Source organism: Neopsephotus bourkii, unplaced genomic scaffold, assembly GCF_033783945.1.
Source record: "Neopsephotus bourkii isolate Nb327-2 ecotype Australia unplaced genomic scaffold, CSIRO-AGI_Nbou_v1 NB_151, whole genome shotgun sequence".
In the NCBI taxonomy this organism is placed as follows: Eukaryota; Metazoa; Chordata; class Aves; order Psittaciformes; family Psittacidae; genus Neopsephotus; species Neopsephotus bourkii.
In genome coordinates this window covers 73,716-95,327 of record NW_026900668.1, presented here as the reverse complement: position 1 = coordinate 95,327, position 21,612 = coordinate 73,716, and the positions used below count along the sequence as shown (strand labels likewise).

Genomic DNA, 21,612 nt, shown 5'->3' with positions numbered 1-21,612 from the left:
AAAAAAAAAGAAATTAAGATATCAGACATTAGCTGTCACAGTCACCTGCCTAAGCATGTTGACATAATGGTAAAACAAAATATAACAAAACTAAATTGAAATGTTCCATCCCTGGGCGGTGTTCAAGGCCGGGTTGGACAGAGCCTTGGGTGACAGTGTTTAGTGTGAGGTGTCCCTGCCCATGGTAAGGGGGTTGGAACTTGATGAGCTTAAGGTCCTTTCCAAACCTAACTATTCTATGATTCTATGATACAATAGAAAATCTGAGCATAAAGGGGGAAAGAAAATGGAAGAACTCTAAATCAAGTCAGTAAGTTAGAATGCAAGAATCACTGAGGTTTTATTTTTCCATTGCAGTTACACAAAAATGGGACTATATCATCTCAAGCTATCTCTGTCACACCTAGAATGTGTATGCACTCATGCAGATAAAGGGTTTTTTCCAAGTTAAAGGTCCTCATATACTTACCAACAACTTCAGAATTTTATTTTGTAGCTTACCAGTACTACATGTAAAAAAAACTATAAAAAAAAAAAAAACAAAAATGCTATTGAAGAGGCTAAAATGGAGATTAAATTACTATATTAATGATAATCATCTCTTACCAGCAACATATCATGTATCCTTTTTTTCAATTCAACCACATCTTGCCTGTGATTTACATTCTTGGACTGCTCCTCCAGCTAGAAGGATAAGAAAAAAAAAGGACAATTAATGTAAGCTATTGATTGTTCTGATTCAAAGTACATTAAAAGTAATATAAATCATATTAAATAACCCCTAAAGCTTCTTAAAGCTATTAAAAGTTTTTAAAACCCAGGATCTTCTCAGCTACTTGAGCAGGCAGTATGAGTAGGCATTAATGTTTCTTGTTGGGAAATTTCCATTTCTAGCAATGCTCTTTTAAGTTCAATTTGTACAAAGAAACAAAAATATATCCTCATTGGACGATGTAACACTGGTAAAACTTACAGCAAAAAAATAATGTCAAAATTAAACCCAAATTACAAAATAACCCTAACCAATATTCATATCCAAGATTTCAGTTTACCTTAAGCTTAGGTATGAAATTAAAAGATCAGGTTGGAGTTAGGTTCAGGCTAGTACTAAGTACTTACACTAGTAATTTCAGTTCAAAATTAAGAACTTAAACCCACTTCTACAGTCAAGTTTGAGAGAAATAACGAGCTACTCTATGGCACTGTATTACTCTGAATTACTATATTTGAGTTCCCAATTTCATCTAAATCTATAAATTACAAATATTTGTTGGCAACATATTAGACTATTTCTAATATATTACAAATTTATACAATAATATTTATAATATATTACAAATATGTTACAAATGCAAGACTAACTGCAGTGTTAACAACCTGATGAACCTAGAAAAATATTCAGCCATACAATTTGGCTAGGGGTTGGTTCCTTTGCTAAATATTTCCATAAATTACACAGGATGAATGCAAGAGCACAGAATGACAACACAACCTTAAGAATATTTACAGCTGCCGTTTACTAATACACATCAAATTAAAAAGCTACAATTTTAAAAGCTACTGTTATGATTATCCACCTTGGGGAAAGCAGTTTGTAAGGTCCGCATCTCATAACACACTTTAAAAACCCTTGCCATGACTTCAACTTACCATTTTAAGTTTTTTTATTGTCACCTGAAGATCCCCGACTTCAGTATCATACTGGCGCCTCAGCTCATTTAGGGCTTCTTCAGCTTTTCGCTTCTCCTGCAATATTTTTAATTTTATTAAAAGTTGAGAAATGTTTCAAATATTATAAAAAAGAAAAAATAATTAAAAAATGCATTCATCAGTTTGGAAACCACACACTTTCCCCTTAATGTGTGTAGTCTTGTCTTTCCATTGAGTAAACCTGCCCCTTCCCTTAAGATCCACAGATTCTGATTCTGTAATTCCAGTCCACTTCTAAAATATTCATAGAAATAGCATGGTAAGATGGAACCAAAGCTATGGCCCAATTCAGCATTTGTTGCTTATGTCATAGTCTCCTGTGCTTAGCTTTCTCAATTTCTTAAGGAAAAAAAAATAAAGAGAAATGTTCATATTTTATTGTACATGAATTTAGGTGTGCATTGCATATAGAGATGTAAACATACACACCTGTTTTTCAAATCAGTCTTCTGCGGCTCTGCATGTGTTGTGCTAGCAACAGCATTACTGTGCCACCATCAGTTACTTATTTCTGGCTTTCTTTTACATTTTTTTCACTTAGAAGTGCTGGAAAGTTACAAGCTTCAGTAAAAGGTCTGCTGATGACAGTATCTTTAGTTTTATATAGTACTTGGTCTAAATATCAAACCAAGAACAATATTCTGAGTTTCATTTTAATCAACACAGAGATTTTGAAAGGAAGTTACATCAAGCACAATGAAAAAAACTGTATGGTTTACGTGCTACAGATGACTATGTGTTTAACTCACTCCAGTCATTCCCCAGGGACTTCACAACACAAGAAACCAGAATGCAGCAGCAATAACATAAACAATGAGACAGGCTGAGTTTTTATATGGAAGAGATAGTCATAGACTTAATTCAAAATTCAGTCCTTTCCTGTAGGTGACGCTGACATCTGTGTGTTAAATTGTAATAGTGTGTTAAAACAATAATCAAAGTAATCAGATTAAATTGGATTCCCTTACTATTGGCACCTATACAGGACTCCTAAGTAGTGTTTGGTAACTATTTCTTCCCTTGAAGAAACAAAATAGAGGATAGGCTCAATATGCAAATACTACCATGCAAAAGCAAGTGTCACTGTGGCATGGCATGAGTGAGATCATTCTGACAAATAATTCCCTTGAGTACAGGCATTAAGATTAATGGCTTAGTACAATCCCACAAAGTAAATACCTTACATTTACTCTCAGGGCGTTTTAGTAGGTGGAGTATGTGGAACTAGTAGCTAAAGGGAGTATTAAGAAGCAAAAATGAAAAGAGAGCTGTAAGAAACAAGTTACAGCCCATCTTTCATATCTATAGCTAGGTGTGAACAGTAAAATAGCAATCCATGCAACTCAATGACAATTTGAGGACTTTTCAGCATGAGAAACACAGGCTAGATGTAGATAATACATAGCAGATGGCTTTTTTACATGATGATGGTACATAACTGTGGATGTTCTCAGAGTGAGTGAATACTCACACGTCCCAGTCATCTTTTTACAGCAGTGAAAGAGTCTTCAGGGCTTTTCTCAGTGATTTACCACTTCTGCAGAACAAAAATTTTCCAGAGCAAATGTATTTTCTGAACATAAATGCTTAGTCTCTGGAAATGGAAACTTTATCTCTATTGAGAGTGCATTATCATTAGTTAAATATATTATGATATGGTTTTTTTTCTGGGGTGATAAATTTCACAGTATATTTTATTTCTAAGAAAAAAAGTGACATTTATGGTTTGGTAGGTTTCCTCTTGTCTAGAAAAACATCCCATTTTCTTCAAGTCTTTCAGAATACCATTTACCTTCACAGATCAAATACTGTGAACTATTTAAAATCAGCAAGTTGGCAGACTTTTGCTTCCAATTCTGCAAATGCTTTGGTGAAAGAACCCAGACCAAGTATACAGATATTCAGTATATTGTGTATCCTACAGAGCAATAATTATGCCCTTAGTATATGTTTTAATTAATGCATTTCTTACATCCACAATTTCACAAACTGCTATTCTTATGCATATTACCTCCAATCTGTTTCTAGTAATGGTTTCAGAAATACATACCTCTAGGTCACTGTATTCTCACAAAAGAAAGACTTTTTTTCTTGGTTTATTACATCTGAGCAGCCATTCCTCTTTGGGAAAGCATTAAGAGAAAACGTGTTCAATCTCTTGGATAGCTTCTTTTTGTCCAGGCCCAGCCTTCCGCAGCTTTGAGTCAGCCCATCAGGATCAAAACACACATCAATCCTGCTTAATACCACTGGAAGTTTATGAAATTATTATGAAATTCCATAAATATAAAATACTCACTTCCTTTTTGACTTTATGCTCTGCAGCCTGTATCCGTTGTTCCATCTCTTCCTCCAGCTCACTGAGCTGAACTGCTGCTTTATCCTGAGCTCTAAAGTTTAAAAGTAAACAGTCTCTTAGCAGTTGCCCTCTGACTTGACAGAAACACTGTGTGAAACACATCTGCCTACCTCAGGTGAAATAAATTAGAGCGAAACATGGAAACAGATTAAGTTTGCCTAGACCTTGAAACTGGTATGGTTGGGAACCAAAAATCAGAAATTAATTTGAAGATACAGGCAAATTAGATTCTAAATAACAGCTGATGATTAGTATGAAATACATCACATCTGCATTTTGAAAATTAAGATACAGAGATAAAAGGCTCCTCCAGTTATTCACTGAAGAGACTTCAAAAGGATAACTACAGCAGCTTGCATCACCCATACATACAAGATTGTCCTGTTCAGTTTTGACAGTAATGATGTGAGATTGCAAATGATGAGTATCTACAACAGGTAGATACTCCCTTTGAAGCTGAAGAAGCAAAAATATGTTTCTAAAATGAAAGTATAATGGGTATGGTATCACAGTATGTATCACAGTATGTTAGAGATTGGAAGGGACCTCAAAAGATCATCTAGTCCAATCCCCCTGCTGGAGCAGGAACACCTAGATAAGGTTACACAGGAACGTGTCCAGGCGGGTTTTGAATGTCTCCAAAGAAGGAGATTCCACAACCTCCCTGGGCAGCCTGTTCCAGTGTTCCGTCACCCTCACTAAGAAGAAGTTTCTTCTCAGGTTTAAGTGGAACCTCTTGTGCTCCAATTTGTACCCATTACCCCTTGTCCTTTCATTGTTTGCCACTGAGAAGAGCCTGGCTCCATCCTCGTGACACTCCCCCTTTATATATTTATATACACTAATAAGGTCACCCCTCAATCTCCTCTTCTCCAAACTATAGAGACCCAGCTCCCTCAGTCTTTCCTCATAAGGGAGATGCTCCACTCCCTTAATCATCTTAGTTGCCCTGCGCTGCACTCTCTCCAGCAGGTCCCTGTCCTTCTTAAACTGAGGGGCCCAGAACTGGACACAATATTCCAGATGAGGTCTCACAAGGGCAGAGTAGAGGGGAAGGAGGACCTCTCTTGACCTACTAACCACCCCCCTTCTAATACAACCCAGGATGCCATTGGCCTTCTTGGCCACAAGGGCACAGTGTCGGCTCATGGTCACCCTGTCGTCCACCAGGACCCCCAGGTCCCTCTCCCCTACACTGCTCTCTAACAGGTCGTTCCCCAGCCTATACTGGAACCTGGGGTTGTTCCTGCCCAGATGCAGGACTCTACACTTTCCCTTGTTATATTTCATCAAGTTATTCCCCGCCCAGCTCTCCAGCCTGTCCAGGTCCCTCTGGATGGCAGCACAGCCTTCTGGCATGTCGGCCACCCCTCCCAGCTTAGTGTCATCAGCAAACTTGCTGATAGTACACTCAATTCCCTCATCTAAATCGTTGATGAATATATTAAATAATACTGGTCCCAGTGTCCAGTTGAGTATGCTAAAACTCAAAATTACAGCCAAGGAAGAGGAGTCAGAATGTTTTAAGCCATTAAACATAAAAATAGAGCCAGTAAAACTTTGGTCCAGGACTTATCTAAATTATGAACATTTGCAAGCTGCTGGATGTGCTTATGCACATGTGTGTGCACATAAGCTAACCTTTGAACTCAGTTTATGGAAATACTCTGTATGACATATTTGGCATTAATTCCCAGTAGTTTAACCAAAAAAAGTATGATAGAGAAAAAAGTAACTGCATAACTGACCTAGAAACACAACTTGATATACCTTTTTACTGCGATGGCCAAAGTTTCCATCTCTGTGCTTTGAAGTTTGATCTCTCGGATGAAGTTCTTAATCACATGTTCGTATGGCTGTATTAATCTTGGTTCCACTATGTGTATGTTCTGATACAGAACACTGACCTGCTCTTGTCTGAAAAAGAGAGATACCATTTTAACTCACTTACTGGGAACAATGTTCTATGACAGGTTTGAAAACTGTATTAAAAATTAAGATATTCCCCTTTTTGCATATTTCTAAAATTGAGCAAGTTGGATGTGGACTCTGAACATTCATCAGCATGTCTGAATTCTTCTAAATTATGCTTCCCCTTCCTGCTTCTCTACTTTAATATAATTACTGTAGAAAAAAAAACTTTTAAGTATTTTTTTTGTACTTGTATTCATGGTATACTGAAGAGTGTGCCACTGGAATAAGCCATGCTGTATATCAGATTTGTTGCTGGATCTAATGTTAATCATAATCCATGAAGAATTCTATGGCTCTAGGAGTCTGTTCAAGAAATTAAAATGGATATGAACACCAACCGCCTATGCTAAAATGGTTGTTTAAAGAGGGGAGAGGGAGGTGATCATATTCCCTTCAAGGAAAAGAAAGTTTGATGTTTTCTCAGCTATTTGACTTCTAATATTTACATTTCTTCTACCAGTGCATGGCAGGGGTGTGGCAGCTGCAGAGGAAATGAGTACAAAGCTCTTTGGTTTAAAACAAGCTGCTCTGGTCCAGCCAACTGCACTCCTCATATGGCAATATAGCAGACAAAATGCTGTAACAGCATATTGCACTTCCAAGGAAAACTGAAGCCAATTGCCATGCAGATACACTGGAACCTGAAGAGGTATTCAAGAACTTAAAAGGAAAAGGGAAGATTAGGGCTAGAAACATGGAGGAAGCATGTCAGTGGCAGCATATCAGTGGCAGAATGAAAACAAAAATAATGTTTTTCAAGTTCTACTCTAACACAGTTACCTAATATATCATGAACACATGACCTCTTTTTGTTGTTAAAGGAAAGCCTAGACTCTGAACTAATGATCCTCCTTGTTAGACAGCTTTTGTTTTCCTTTCTTTTATGGAGCTAGTGCCATTTAATACCTTCATCATGCACATTTTATCAACAGTGTATATTCTCAACATTTTTCCCCCACATAAAGCAATTCCACAGAGTTATCAACAGTGCAGCAGTCTGCTTCTTCTATGACTGATGTGATTTCCCCACTGAAGGTTTAACTTTTTGTATTATAAAAGTACCATAATTGTTACTATAGCTCAGACTTCCATTTTAAACAACTGAAGTATTTCAGGACACCCACTGTAAAATCTGTTTCCGACTGAAATGCTGATATTCATTTCAATATACAGAAACGTAACATCAGCACAAAGAAATACAGATTCACTGATGCCAGGCGCATTTCTGCTTACATGTTTCTGTCTTGCAAACGGTTTCCTTTATGCAGCCTGATGATTTAGCTGGATTCAGTATTTCCAGAAGTTAAAATCAGTGTACTGCTCCAAATAACTTCTAACATATGCACATAATTTCTTCTTGAAAATATATTTTAAACAGAGTTATGAGAAAGTTCAGAAACAGTCAAAACAATGCCCAGATTTATCGGAACATCAGATTCTACAAACTATGTATAAACAATATATCAATAAAGAACTCTCCAAATTTAGATTTCCTCAGGTAATAGTTCTTATTTAGGAACACAGTTAAGGACATTTTCTTTAGCAACACCTTTGCACTAAAGCAACACTGACAGTATCAGCACTATCAGAAATATTAAAACTAGGAAAAAAAATTGCAGACTTAAAATCTGCTCTACTTTCACTCAATGCTATTACAACATACAGACAAGTGTGATATTTCTGCACTAAATGGTTTACTGCAAAAGAGTGTTTTGGAACAGTTCTGATTATAATGTGTATCACAAAATAAGTTGGAGGCTTGGGTTCACCAGATCTCAATTAAATTTCAAGTGTGCAGCAGATCTGTAGCATTTAGAAACCAATTTCCAAGTAGATGCAGCTGTGTTCAGTGTCTCAAGGTATCAACATTTACAGAATTCCTACCACCTTCCTATTAGGTTGGGCAGGCTTGAAGCTGGAACCTGGCTGTACTTCACACATTACAAAACATATACTTTCTGTAGTGTCTTCATTTGAAATTCCATTTATTTTTTTATATTTGGAATGAGAGCTAGCAACGAATACTGTATTTCATAAATTCCTAGCACTGCAGCAGCTGTCGTTCAGACCTGCAAATCGCTCACCAAAACAGCCAATAAACTATTCCGGAATAGTTTCAAATTTTAGATGGAAGCAGACATACGCATATCCAGAATTAGCTGCTGAGGAACATCACTTCTTCAAACACTGTGAAAATACACAGCATTCTTTAAATTAGTCACATGTAAAATAGAAACAGCACTAGCCACAGCAAGATGGATAGTTTATGCATCTTCCAAGGCAGATAAATTCAAGCACAATCTAGGTCAACATATATGATTTTTAGAAATACAAAATACAAACATTAAATCTGTGTTCTGAAATTTTCTTTTTTCTTTTAAATTTCCTTTAAATTTCACCCATGAGATCCTTGTTTCCTAACCTTGCTAATAATCTTGTTTCCTAGAAAGCAAGCAAGCAGTAGGAAAGTTACTTGTTTCTTGACGATAACAGAAAATATTTATTACTAGACCAAACATTTTCTTGATTCTCTTCCAAACCACAGGTCACTGAAATAGGGTTGCATCCTTAGGGACCTGCATTACTTTTTTCAGATTACAGGGTCATTTTGATACTCCCTATTTCTCACCCCATCTTGTGAAGGATTAATCAGCTGGTGCCTTTAAATCAAATGAAAATATATGCATAAAACTACACTGTACCTCAAACTGTACTACAAATCCTATGTTCAAAAATAGCACATGCATAATGGTAATACCAGGGGCCTCCTAACATACAATTAATGGAGTAGCAAAAATTGAAGGTACAGTGTCTTATGCTGATGGGAACAGAGAATCAAACAATTGGTCTGGCCTTTGCTTACTGTATTTTGTACCAGAAGCAAAAGACATTTGTAATGGAATATTTTGTATACCTTTAGTGGAAAGTTGCAGCAACTTTCATTCTCTTTACAAGAATGCCATGGCCACTCCCTGTTGCAGCTTCTTTTCAAAGTGTATGCAAATACACATGCCAGAACTGAAGATAGAAATCAGTTAAGTCCCTGCTGCCGAGGCTGGACCATACAGCAAATCTGCCTTACAATGCAGAAGCACAGTCATTATTGTGAGAATTTACTCTCCCTCTGTGATATAAAATTCTCTTTGTATTTATTATTCCTCCTTAGCCCAGTGACCAGCTACCATCCAGACGGATTCAAAATGTGCCAGTGACCCAGTTTTATGAGGCGGTAGTTAGGTGTAAGAAGCAAAACAATACCCATACAACCACAACTATGCAGGATCCTGGAAAGGGCTGGAAGGCTCTTTTAGATTAAAACTGGCCACTAAAATTCTCAGTGACACTTACATGAGTGCTTCTATGGCAACTTTATGGGAAGTCTTTATTAAAGGTACGGCTCAATAACTACTGCAGAGGAGGAATTACAGTCATGCAACAAAATTGATGAGACTCTGCTTAATCACTTATGCCTTCAGCAAGAAGTAATACATTTTCATCAATTGGGAATACTGCTATTGATTTAATCACTCCAAGTTTATGTGATGAATTAGCAGCAAGCTCACTGTGATAGTATTTTATACACATACAGGATTTGAGAAGGATGAAGCAATATACCCCCACATCAACATGCAATAGGTATTTGATGATCGTGAGAGGAATTGCCTCTTCCCATATTTTCAATCACTCCTATGTTTTCACATGCTTTGGTGACACCAGGATAGATTAGTTGGAATGAATATTGCCCAACTTGTTTGTTTGTTTCCAGTTCTCCTTGAATAAATGCTATTTCTGTCTGCAAATTCATTAGTTACTCAGAATTATTTATCATGGAAGATTTCATAAACAGATTCCACCAAGCTGACTCCTGAACAGCCTATCCTTCTGCTGGACAAAAAGGCAACTAGAATACTCTTGCTTCAGTTTCAGCAAAATTCTGTCAGAAATGCTCAGGTTTGCCCTTTAAAAATAGTCTTTCTTGAAATCTTGAAATCACTTAAATGGCTTTAGCTGCACCCCTTTAAATTGTACACTAGTGCTACTACTGTGCATTAGGATTCAAGAATATTAATACAAAGAGCGTTTTTTGATATAGGGCATGAAAGAAACTGTCCCATTGGACTATCTGGCACCATGCGTACACCACCTACCATGCACGCTTTTCTCCTGCCTCTACAAAGTACAGACACAAAACACTAATACAAAAAAGTAAAGTACTCTGGTCAAGACCTGCTCTGCCTTTACCTTACCTCATTACAAAGGTTTTATAATGTAAGCTGTCTGTAAAATTACCTATTGGTGAGCGTAATTAGCCAATATTTGCATAACTTGAGGACTTAACTTACGCTAAGTTACAATATTCACATGGTTTCAGACTTCCTGAGAGAATTACAGACAGAAAATAAAACTGCCCTGATGATAATGCAATTTATAATAAGATAGATTTTAAATACCATGGTAGAATACAGGGAGAGCAGAAGAAAGAAAAAAAATAATAAAAACAACCCTGTAAATCACAGATTTCAAATACTTAGATTATATTAAGTGGCATAATTTCATTTAACCCAAAGAGCTATGCTTCTTCCTATTGATTCATGTATTCTTTTGATTTGCTGAATGTACAGTGACCATTTGCCTAATGATCCACACTCTGGATACCCTAGATTTGGAGAATGCTGAAGTTCTGAATGACTTCTTTGCCTCAGTCTTCACTGGCAAATGCTCTGACCACACCATCCAAGTCTTGGAAGGCAGACACAGGGAATGTGAGAATGAAGACCTTGGGATGACTGTAGGAGAGGAACTGGTTTGAGACCATCTTAAAAACCTGAACGTGCACAAGTCCACGAGACCTGATGAAATCCATCCACGGGTCCTGAAGGAGCTGGCAAATGAAGTTGCTAAGCATCCATCGTATTTGAAAAAACGTAGCAGACAGGTGAAGATCCTGATGACTGGAATAAGGAAAATATAACCCCCATTTTCAAGAAGGGGAAAATGGATGACCAAGGAAATTACAGACCAGTGAGTCTCTCACCTCTGTGCCTGGCAAAATCTTGGAGCAGATTCTCATGGAAGGCATGCTGAGGCACATGAAAAACAACAAGGTGCTTGGTGACAGCCAACATGGCTTCACCAAGGGGAAATCCTGCCTGACCTATTTGGTGGCCTTGGGGCTATGGAACTGATGGACAGGGGCAAAGCAGCTGACATCATCTACCTGGATTTGTGCAAAGCACTCAACACTGTCCCACACGACATCCTTGTCTCTAAATTGGAGAGACATCAATTTGACAGACGGACCACTCAGTGGATAAAGAACTGGCTGGATGGCCATGTGCAAAGTGTTGTGGTCAATGGCTCAATGTCCGGCTGGAGACCAGTAACGAGTGGTGTCCCTCAGCGACTGGTGTTGGGACCAGTCTTGTTTAACATCCTTGTTGCTGACATGGACAGTGAGATTGAGTGCGCCCTCAGCAAGTTTGCTGATGACAGCAAGCTGTGTGGCTTGGTTGATACACTGGAGGGAAGGAATGCCATCCAGAGGGACCTTGACACACTTGTGAGGTGGGCTGATGCCAACCTTATGAAGCTTAACCATGCCAAGTACAAGGTCCTACACCTGGGTCAGAGCAATCCCAGACACAGCTACAGGCTGGGCAGAGGAAAGATTCAGAGCAGCCCTGCGGAGAAGGACTTCGGGGTGTTGGTAGATGACAAATTGAACATGAGCTGGCTTAAGTGTGCGCTCGCAGCCCAGAAAGCCAACTGTATCCTGGGCTGCATCAAAAGGAGTGTGACCAGCAGGTCAAAGGAGGTGATCCTGCCCCTCTGCTCTCGTGAGACCTCACTTGGAGTATTGTGTGCAGTTTGGGTGTCCTCAACATTAAAAGGACATGGAATTGTTGGAACAAGTCTAGAGGAGGGCCACAAGGATGATCAGGGACTGGAGCACCTCCTGTATGAAGACAGGCTGAGAAAGTTGGGTCTGTTCATCCTGGAGAAGGCCACGTGAAGACCTCATAGCAGCCTTCCAGTATCTGAAGGGGGCCTACAGGGATGCTGGGGAGGGACTCTTCACTAGGAACTGTAATGACAGGACAAGGGGTAATGGTTAAAACTTAAACAGGGAAGTTTAGATTGGATATAAGGAAGAAGTTCTTTACTGTGAGGGTGGTGAGGCACTGGAATGGGTTGCCCAAGGAAGCTGTGAATGCTCCATCCCTGGCACTGTTCAAGGCCAGGATGGACAGAGCCTTGGGTGACATGATCTAGCGTGAGGTGTCCCTGCCCACGGCTGGGGGGTTGGAACTTGATGATCTTTAGGTCCTTTCCAACCCTAACTATTCTATGACTCTATGAATGCAGCTCAGAGGGAGTGGATAGAATTTATCAAAGAAGAGTGACTCCAGAGTTGCTCAGTATCTTACATGTCTTCCCTATGTACTTGCCAGCGCAAGTATACTATGTTACATGGGCCTCTTGGTCTGACCTCAAGGGCAGTATTTTCAGCATAGTTTTCCATCAAAGATGTACAAAGTGCAGTAAGCTAGCTGGAAGGAATCAAAGACATGCCAATGATGTTATAATACCACCTTCCCTTACTCACATGGTAAAGGTTCACTGTTTCTTTTACTGCTATTTGCATATGTTATCATGGGTCTGCTTTAGGAAGGTGGAGACTGATGAGTTGACAAGCACAATTTCAGGGCCTCTTTGTGCACAGCACTGTGGAGAGCACAAAGCAGCACAAGGCAAGAGCTAACTCAGGTGGGAACTGCCTGTGGCCTGTCAGGCTTAGCTGGCAAAGGCTGTATTGAAAGATAACAAGACTAGACCACAGCATTCCCCAGCGGGAGTTACTGCAGACCCTTCTGTGTACATCTATATCTTTCTCAACATCATCACTTGCCAGTTACTGGTCTCTGTCTTCTTTCTTATCCATGTTCTTAGTTGCAGACTTAAGGTCCCCAAACATTTTCTCTTTGTTTTCTTGACCCAGACATCTTTCAAGCACTAGGAAAATGTAGTTTCTATTTTTGTAGGTGCATGTAAAGGAGAAGATAATCACCACTACACTTAAAACTTTGTTTCATGCTAATTAAGTGCTCCCATTCCTAAATTCTAATGGTCTCTTCCCAGTGAGAAGGTCAGCTTATAAAATTACTCTTAACATTTGCAGCAACTCTGTTCTGGTATGAGCATGAAGGGATAAAACATACGGTGGTCTGAGATGGGTGGTTGGAGTAAAAGAAAGATCAATCATTACACATCTGATGATTGTCCTTACACTTGAGACCAATAACCTATGGGTGCTACCAAGAGATGGAGAAATACCTTTTTCTGAAAAGCAGACACACTGGACATGCAACCAGAAAAGATCAACCAAAACCGTTTCAAATTGAGAAGGATATATTTTTGCCACGGCCAAGTACCTAACACCTTCTCCTAGATTAAGTGCCATGAGAAAAAAATAATTACATTAAATGTTAACACAGTGTAAAATTAAAGGTATTTCTCAACCTGAAGCACTATGGGTTTTTTTAATGCCGTCTTTTCTTTTTCTCTACCTGGTCCTTCAGAAACAGGCTGCATTAAAAAGAAGAGTTAACAGATCTGCAATGCCCAGATGGGAGAGCCTGCTCAAGGGCTCATTCCCAGGGAGGGGATTTTTAGTGTTTTTAAGGAACAAATACTGTTGCCTTCCTAAAGAGTAATTTGTAGCCAGTGGAGCAGGAATGAAAAAAAATGTGGGACGGGGGAAAGACGAAGTCTGTGGAAAAGGAGAATGCTCTAAAGGATACGGTTGTGACAAACAACCATGCAACAGGAAAATACCAGAAAACAAATGCTACAGTGCTGAAGTTATTTGGCACAGATGCTGTTCTAATTAAAGCAAAGAGAAGAGCAGTAAAACTTAAGGTAGCTCAGAAAGTCTTCTAGCACACACACAGGGCATCCATCACACTTCCAACAGAGCACATTTGTCAAACCTCTGTCACAAGATGTATATTATAAGACATCTTGGAGATCCCATCTCCAGCACTGTGACAAAGGGGGACACAGTATCTGGTTTTCCTCAGGATTTGCCTTTATCCAACTCTCCAGGGACCACACTTCGACTTGCAAGGAAATCTAGTGTGTATATCATGGCTCATCATCTTTTGGAAGTAAACACAAATTGCTGATAAGAGTTAATGCTGTGCTCTCTGTTGATTTTGGCAAAAATCCATCCTAGCCCATGATGGCAAAAGCACAACAGTTTTTGCACAGCTTTTTATGCAGCAGAGCCCCTCTCCTATATTGTCGCACAGCAGTAGTTGCCATGAGCAGTGCCTGCTTTCACAGTTCCAGTAGCACACGATTAAAGAAACACTCTTTTCTTATCATGTTCTCCAGGTCCACATTTTCTCTACAGCTCCAGATGACATGACTGGGGGCAAACTGCTATCATAATCACGTTAGGACACGTAGGAATTGCATGATGCATAAAATCTCACAGTCTGGCATCACTGAAATCAGAGTCCAATGAATAGTCAGCTTGACCCAAATTACAAGGCACACAAGTAAAACAGGCCTCAAAACTAAAAAGTAAATCAACAAAATATGAGGGCTTTCAGAAGCAGAATAATCTAACTTGAAATCGGGGTACAAACTTTATTCTCCAGATTCATTCACCCATTCATGTTCATATTAATTTAGTTAATTTTCCAGACTCTCCGATTTGCCCAATATCACAGAAAATTCGCCTGATAGGGCTTAAAGGAATTCAGTTTATCCAAGAGTGATCCCATAATACACAAGAATCCTAGAATCAACTAGGTTGGAAAAGAACTGTAAGATCATCAGGTCCAAACATTACCCCAGGACTGCCAAACCCACCCCTAAACCATATCACTAAGGGCCTCATCTACATGGTTTGTAAACACTTCCAGGGACAGTGAGACCACCACAGCGTGCTCCAATGTCTAACCACCCTCTCTGTGAAATTTTTCGTAATATCCAATCTAAACCTCTCCTGGCAGAGCTCGAGGCCATTACGTCTTGTTCTATTGCTTGATATCTGGGAGACCAACCACCACCTCACTACAACCTCCTCTCAGGTAGTTATAGGGAGTTATATGGTGCTCCCTTACCCTTTTCTTCTTCAGACTAAACAATCTCAGTTCCCTCAGCTGCTTCTCACTGCAGTTGTGCTCCAGACACTTCACCAGCTTCCTTGTCCTCCTCTGGCCCCACTCCAACACCTCAATGTCTCTCGTGTAGTGAGGGGCCCAGAACTGAACATAGGATTCGAGGAGCAGCCCTGAGTACAGAGAGAAAATGCACACAGCACACAGAGTCCCAAATCTTTGGGTTTTTTTTCTGATTTAAGGTCTTTTGACATTAAAATTTAAAATCTATTTTCTGGAAAGTTTTTGCCTGTAATTTACAGGCAGTATTTACACAGCTGTTGTTGCATTTGTAAGTGCAGGTCTTCCCTTGAAGTGCCAGTGGATGCTGGATCACTCTTTGCTCAGACCAAGGAACGGAAAAGCATTGCTGCAGGAGACTTTCATGCACGCTTAAAGGAACTCATACCTATAGTTAGAACACATATAGAACACATTCCTTTAGCAGCATGGAGGGAACGTTTCAATGTTTTCGATATCAAGCCAGTGAGGTTTGCCACAGATTAAAAAAGAATGCAAGTGCCCAGCAATACGGTGAAGGGCTAAACCCTTCCAGTGCACACAGTACACTGGACCACTTACTGCCTTGCGCATCAAATGGGTTTCTTACCTTTTTTGTCTACTTCTGTACCATTGCAAATACTCATGAGAGGACAAACTAAACTAATTAACATGCCAAACTCTCAATAAAACAGATCTCCTATGGCTCATAAAGCTATGCTCCATGTGTCAATTCACTACATAAAAACCAAAGGCACTGCAACATTTTGTGTTTAATTACTCATTATACCTGATATATATTCACTAAAATCTAACCTCACAGGTTTTATTATTCCACTTTTTTTTGTGCTACAAACACAACTGCCCACTAAGCATATGTAAAGAGGAAGACAAACAATACTTTGACTCACAGTGAGTCACTTTACCAAGAAATTTAACTGAACTTAGTCCCAAAAATTCTGTTCAAATGTGAAGGGAAGGAACAAGGCTGAGAAGGTTCCCATTTAACTGTAACTGATACAACCACAGCTCCAGTACAAACCTGGATGTTTTAAAGTATAAGCTAACAGAACTGTACAACTGATACACCAAACTACAGAGAGGAAGGATCTATCCCATAACAAAACTTTTCTTTTAATTAGCTAAATTCAAACTATGCTTATTGATTTTAGTACCTGGAACAAGGCAACACCTGGCAGTAAGCAATGCTGCATCTAATGTCTGCTACGACACCAAGTATGGGGTCAGGATATAGATCTGTCACTGGGTTTGACACATCATTATGAAGCTTACTTACAGCTTGTAAAAGCTCAGCTGCAGAAAGAGAGGCTGAACCATGTGTATTGGTATCAGTGAAAAATTTCCCCTCAATGTCCATGGGCACTCAGTCAAGCTCAGGAATGGTAAAGACCACAGATGTTTACTGCGTCATTTTCTCCTGGCTTCAGGCCTGGTTTTATCTCACTGCTTCAACCTGCTGTGCCTTGCTTCTCTCTATATAAACCACAATAGAACTAAAGCACATACCCCAGCGTTTTGCTAGACTAGGGCCAGAAGGCACAGCATTTTGAGGGACTGAACCCTAAAATGACTGAGATTGAAACCACACATGAACAAGATAAAAATTATGGACAACAGTTTGAGCAGTTTCTTCTTTTTAATTACTTTTCTCATGGTTTTCAACGTCAATGTTACAGCAAACATATGAAGACGTATGTGTGTCCACAATGTGAGGACACCAGCTGGTTTATAGTATTGAACATAAAGGTGTGTTCCAAGCAAGGTCTGTACTGCCTCTCCCTAAAAAATAGGGACAAACTGATAAACACAATAAATACGTAAGATAAATAACTTCTGAAGTACCCATTCATACTTTACATGGTTCTGTTACTTTCTGTTGCTTAAAATCAGTTGTATGCCCAGACTCCTCCAACAACTACAGTACCTTCATGACCTGCGTTAAGTGGTCCTGATGATTTTAGTGGGACTATTTACATGAAAAAAAAAAAAAAATTATACATGCATTTGGACAAAACAAGTTGCAGGCTACAAATGGAAAAATGTTTGGCCATAACACAGATCAGCTTCTAGTACTTCAGGACAGGAAAGAGAAGGAACAGGGAAACAAAGGGCATACTGTTCTCCAGCTTACGTTTACACACACACACACACCCCTAATAAATGCAGCCAACTACCAAGGATGTTCAAAGCTATTTACAAAGCTGAATATGAATAGGAAGCATTTACATCAAATTACTGCCGGGCTGATACACATGTATTTAACTATCAAAATCTAGTTATGTTTGCAATTCTGATGTATAAGAATCATAACACATATGACATTATTCTATGATTCTATGATGAATTTAACAAAACTTGAGGACATGTCAGTACAGTAAAGCCAACAAAAGCTATTCCCCGTTCCTCCTACCATCCTCTTAGACAAACAACTGGACTATATTGAAACTGTTGGGGCAAAGATAGTAACCTAGATACTGAGATAGCCTTATTAGTCAAAAGGAGAGAGATGCTTTCACATGCCACCGCTGTTCATGAGTCAGATTTTTTTCCATCTATTGAGTTTCTGTCTGGGTTTAGGTTACGTCACAAAGTGGTTCCGCAAATTTTCAAGCGGACCTTTCTTTTATTGTTTTCTTTCTGCAGAAAGCAAATTATGTAGCAAAGACAGCATCATGAACTGGGTAAGTAAAGATTGTATGAAATTACTGATCTACTGTAAGACTAACCGTTGTTATTTATTCTTCCAGTCCAAAAAGAACAGTTCACTCAGGTTGTGATCATGAGTAGCAGGTTAAGTAACTGAAAATGTCTCTGAATAAATGTTTAATCTCACAATCCGAACACATTTTTAGAAGTCACTAGAAACAAATTATTGGGGTAGATGAGAATTTAAGGTGCACTGTATGGAGACTGCTATGATAAAAATTTGTCACTGATTTGTTACAAGTTTCTGTAAAAAAAAAAAAAAAAAAAAAAAAGCACCACACACAAAAAAAACCACAACAAATTAAAAAAAAATTTAAAAAAACCCAAACCTGCACATTTAATTTGATTGCTACAAAATTTACACAGAAACCAACACACTTTTTGTTAGCTTCTCTGTACCTCACAGCCAGGACCCACTACCACTACAGTCTCACACAGTCTCTTTAGATATATCCATGTAATATTTTTAACTGCCCCTTAATTAGCTGCCAAGACCTCGAACTCAGTGCTGGTTTTCCATCCTAAATTACAATTTTAAAACGAAGCAGAATCACTCTAATTTTTATGGCCGGCATTTGTATATTATTTTTGAGCACCTCAGGTTTCAGACAGATTACTGCAAATCACCAAAATGTGCTTCTGTAAACTGGAACCAGCTTGGTACAGAGAGGCCCCTGGTAACCTGGTTTTAACCCCAAACCTAACTACCATCAGTTGTCTTCACTGACACTGAAGGCAAAGGCTCTCACGGACTTCAGTAAGCTCCCCAGACCGAGAGCCGTACTTGCAGACAGGGGTGGTGTTGGTCTGCCTTTTAAAGGAGACGCAAAACAGGGGTGCAACAAAGATGCTGGGCCCGTCAGGGGGCACCTGGGGAACAAAGTTTCGTTTGCGGAACTGGCAGCACCTTATATCCCCAGCGATCCACCGTCTGGGTTTTCCCACGTGGGGCGCTGGTAGAGCAGCAGAGAGGAAGCAAACAAGCGGCTGCACGCTGATAGAAGAGCTGGAAACCCTCAAAGCCGGGGCACAGACGTGGGGAGGCTGTGTACGCCTGCAAGCACGGCGGGTGGGAACTCAGCCTCAACTCTGATACGGCCGTTCCCCAGCTGGGCAACTGCAACAACACCGGCGCAAGCTGCTGCTCGACACACCGCTCCCCCTCCGCAGCGCGGCACAGGTAGTTTGCCGCCAGACCCCCCGGGAACGGTCAGCCCTGGCCCTGTCACCCTGGCGTCCCGGCCGCACGCCCACCGGGGCGGCTGTGCCTGTGCCGCCTCGGACGTGGCCGGACATTACCTGGGGATGTACCTCGCCTCCTCCCCGAGCCGCACCTCGAAGTCCCTCCAGGGCTGCTCCAGCCCCACGGCGGCGCACGCCGCCTCCTCCTCGCCCTGCAGCTCTTCGCCGCCGGGCCGCCAGCGGGTGACGCCGCGGAAGCCGCGGGCGAATTCGGGAAAGGTGATGGCCCCGTCGCGGTCACTGTCGAGGCGCTGGAAGATGGCCTCGGCCTCGGCCGGCCGCACCCGCAACTCGGTACACAGAGCCGCGAAGTCTTCCCGTTCTATGCGACCCGAGCCGCTGGCGTCGCAGGCCAGGAAGAGGGCCCGCAGGCGGGACAGCTCGTCCCCCATTGCCTCGGGATCCATCAGCCGGGAATACTCTGGCCGGGAGGAGGCGGACCGGGACAGGGTACTCTCGAGCGAGCAGCACCCCTGTGCCGTCGGCGCAGCAGGGCGGGCCGGTACCTGCTCCGCCCCGGTACCCTGCGGGGCCGGGCGTGGCCGGGAGGCGGGGGCCGGCCCGCAGGTGGCGGAGTGTGGCTGCGGCAGGTACGGGGCAAGGCCGCGGGCGCCTCTGGGCGGCCCCAAGCCGAAGACCTGCAGGTGGCAGACCTCCCCGCCGCCATCCCGCCAGTGGTGCCGGGGAGGGCGCTGGTTCTCTTGCGCGCCGCTCTGCCCAGGACTGCCAAAAGCGCAGGTACTGTTCAGGAGCACCATAGGTTAAAACCACGTCCCACCTCCTCGCAGCAGCAAAGGGAAGTGCTAGTGCTGTGCTGTCACTGTACGGTGTTAAATCTCACTGTCGTTTTCCAGCAGAATAAAAGCACTTCTGCTCACGGACGATGAAGAGCCCAGGAAGTTCTTCCAAAACCCAAAGTTTCCCTATGTCGGTGACTGTGAGTAGTCCTGGAGTTATACATTGCTGAGTACGTGCTCACTCCTATCCATCCCATCACCAGTAAGTTAGAAATGTGCACTGTTAAAATACCGGCTTCAACTGAAAATGCAAATGCTTAATTCAGATCAGTAAACCAAAGGAGGAGATTTTCAATGCTCTGTGTAGAAGAACTAGCGTCTGTCTTTCTTGGCAGAAAGACTTCTCACTTTCTCGAAGCCAGACTCAGATTTCATTGCAGGCAATTAAATTTGAACTGAGATTCCCCTCCTTCCCCCCACACTCACTCTTGTTTGTGTCTGTCCGCAAGTGTAAATTGTGTGTACCAAAGTTGTGATGGAGTTAAACAGGATACAAATCCAACCATCAAAACAGTGTTTCCTTATTGACAGAAACATAGCCCAAGGCTAAGTAACTGATCCAGGAAAGCACAAACAGTCCAACTGACTTTTCATTAAAATAAATTACATAAAAAATCTAAAGTTCCCCTCTGCCTCAGAAGTAGGGAATGCTCTCAATGAAAATTATTATATTTATAGTTTTTGATTACTATTTTGTCAGGCTTAGACAGACTCAGCCTAAAATCCTGCCAACAATCTATCCATAGTCAGTACAATGTGTTGTGAAATGTTCCCTGAAATCCAGGGAAATACAGCTGTCAAGTAATTTGGAAAAGAAATGTTAGCTTAAAAATGTCAGCTACCTGAAGGACTTCAATTTGTAATCTGATGCATATTTGCCACTATATTTCCATTATTCAGTTGTAGAACTAGTAAGAGTAGGAAAGTGGTATCATCTCAAGATTCTGAGTCTAGCAAAATCTAATGTTTTAATAAAGTAGAATTAATTTAACAAAAGTGTTCCTTCTGTTCTGTGATTGCTCATCTGGCCATTAAATTTTTGTACCGAAAGAGTGCCATGAGCCTTTGTGAGTCTGATGTAGGTTTGTTCAGCTATCCAAAGAGGCAAACATACGTTGCTTACACACACCAGCTCTCTGTTCATCAGTCAGGACATTCAGGTTTCAGTGTGGACAAACTCCTGAGCTGAGCTGGAACAGCCTTATCCAGAGCTGAATGTGTCTCACTAAACAGACAGGGACTTCCTGCTCAAATTAATGCACTCACCTTTTTGTTTGCTTTTGTGGCTGCAGGTGTACAAATTCACGTTTATCAGTAATCCTTATTCTGCTCATTCACTTATTCACTCTTTTGTATCTCTTGTGGTAGTAACTACCATGTACTGCTAAGTAGAGGGCATAGGCTTTGGATACATAGCCTCCATATTTATTTTTTTACCATCTGAGATTGAACATCATCTTTCCCCAAACTTTTCTATATAACCCTACTTTTATATGACTTGGGATTTGACCCTTCCACTGCAAAGATCTGCATCTTTGTTTCATTTGAAAGCTTTATATTTCTACCTATGTAATACAAGCAAATAATAGGGAACATTGAAAACAAATTAAAATATTCATATTAACTTTCTGTT

At 40.7% G+C, this 21,612-nt stretch overlaps 1 protein-coding gene across 1 annotated transcript in view; it reads right to left on the bottom strand.

Annotated features, from left to right (window-relative positions):
- Positions 1 to 19,620, bottom strand: part of RASEF (RAS and EF-hand domain containing) — a 33,440-nt gene extending 13,820 nt beyond the window's left edge. The window contains exons 1-5 of the mRNA XM_061369836.1: positions 19,240 to 19,620; positions 5,840 to 5,986; positions 4,010 to 4,100; positions 1,651 to 1,746; positions 607 to 684 (exon numbers count right to left, since the gene is read on the bottom strand). Of these exons, the coding sequence (XP_061225820.1) occupies positions 607 to 684; positions 1,651 to 1,746; positions 4,010 to 4,100; positions 5,840 to 5,986; positions 19,240 to 19,589 (762 nt within the window). The 5' untranslated portion in view covers positions 19,590 to 19,620. The remainder of the gene's footprint in view (positions 1 to 606; positions 685 to 1,650; positions 1,747 to 4,009; positions 4,101 to 5,839; positions 5,987 to 19,239) is intronic.
- Positions 19,621 to 21,612: the final 1,992 nt, after the last annotated feature.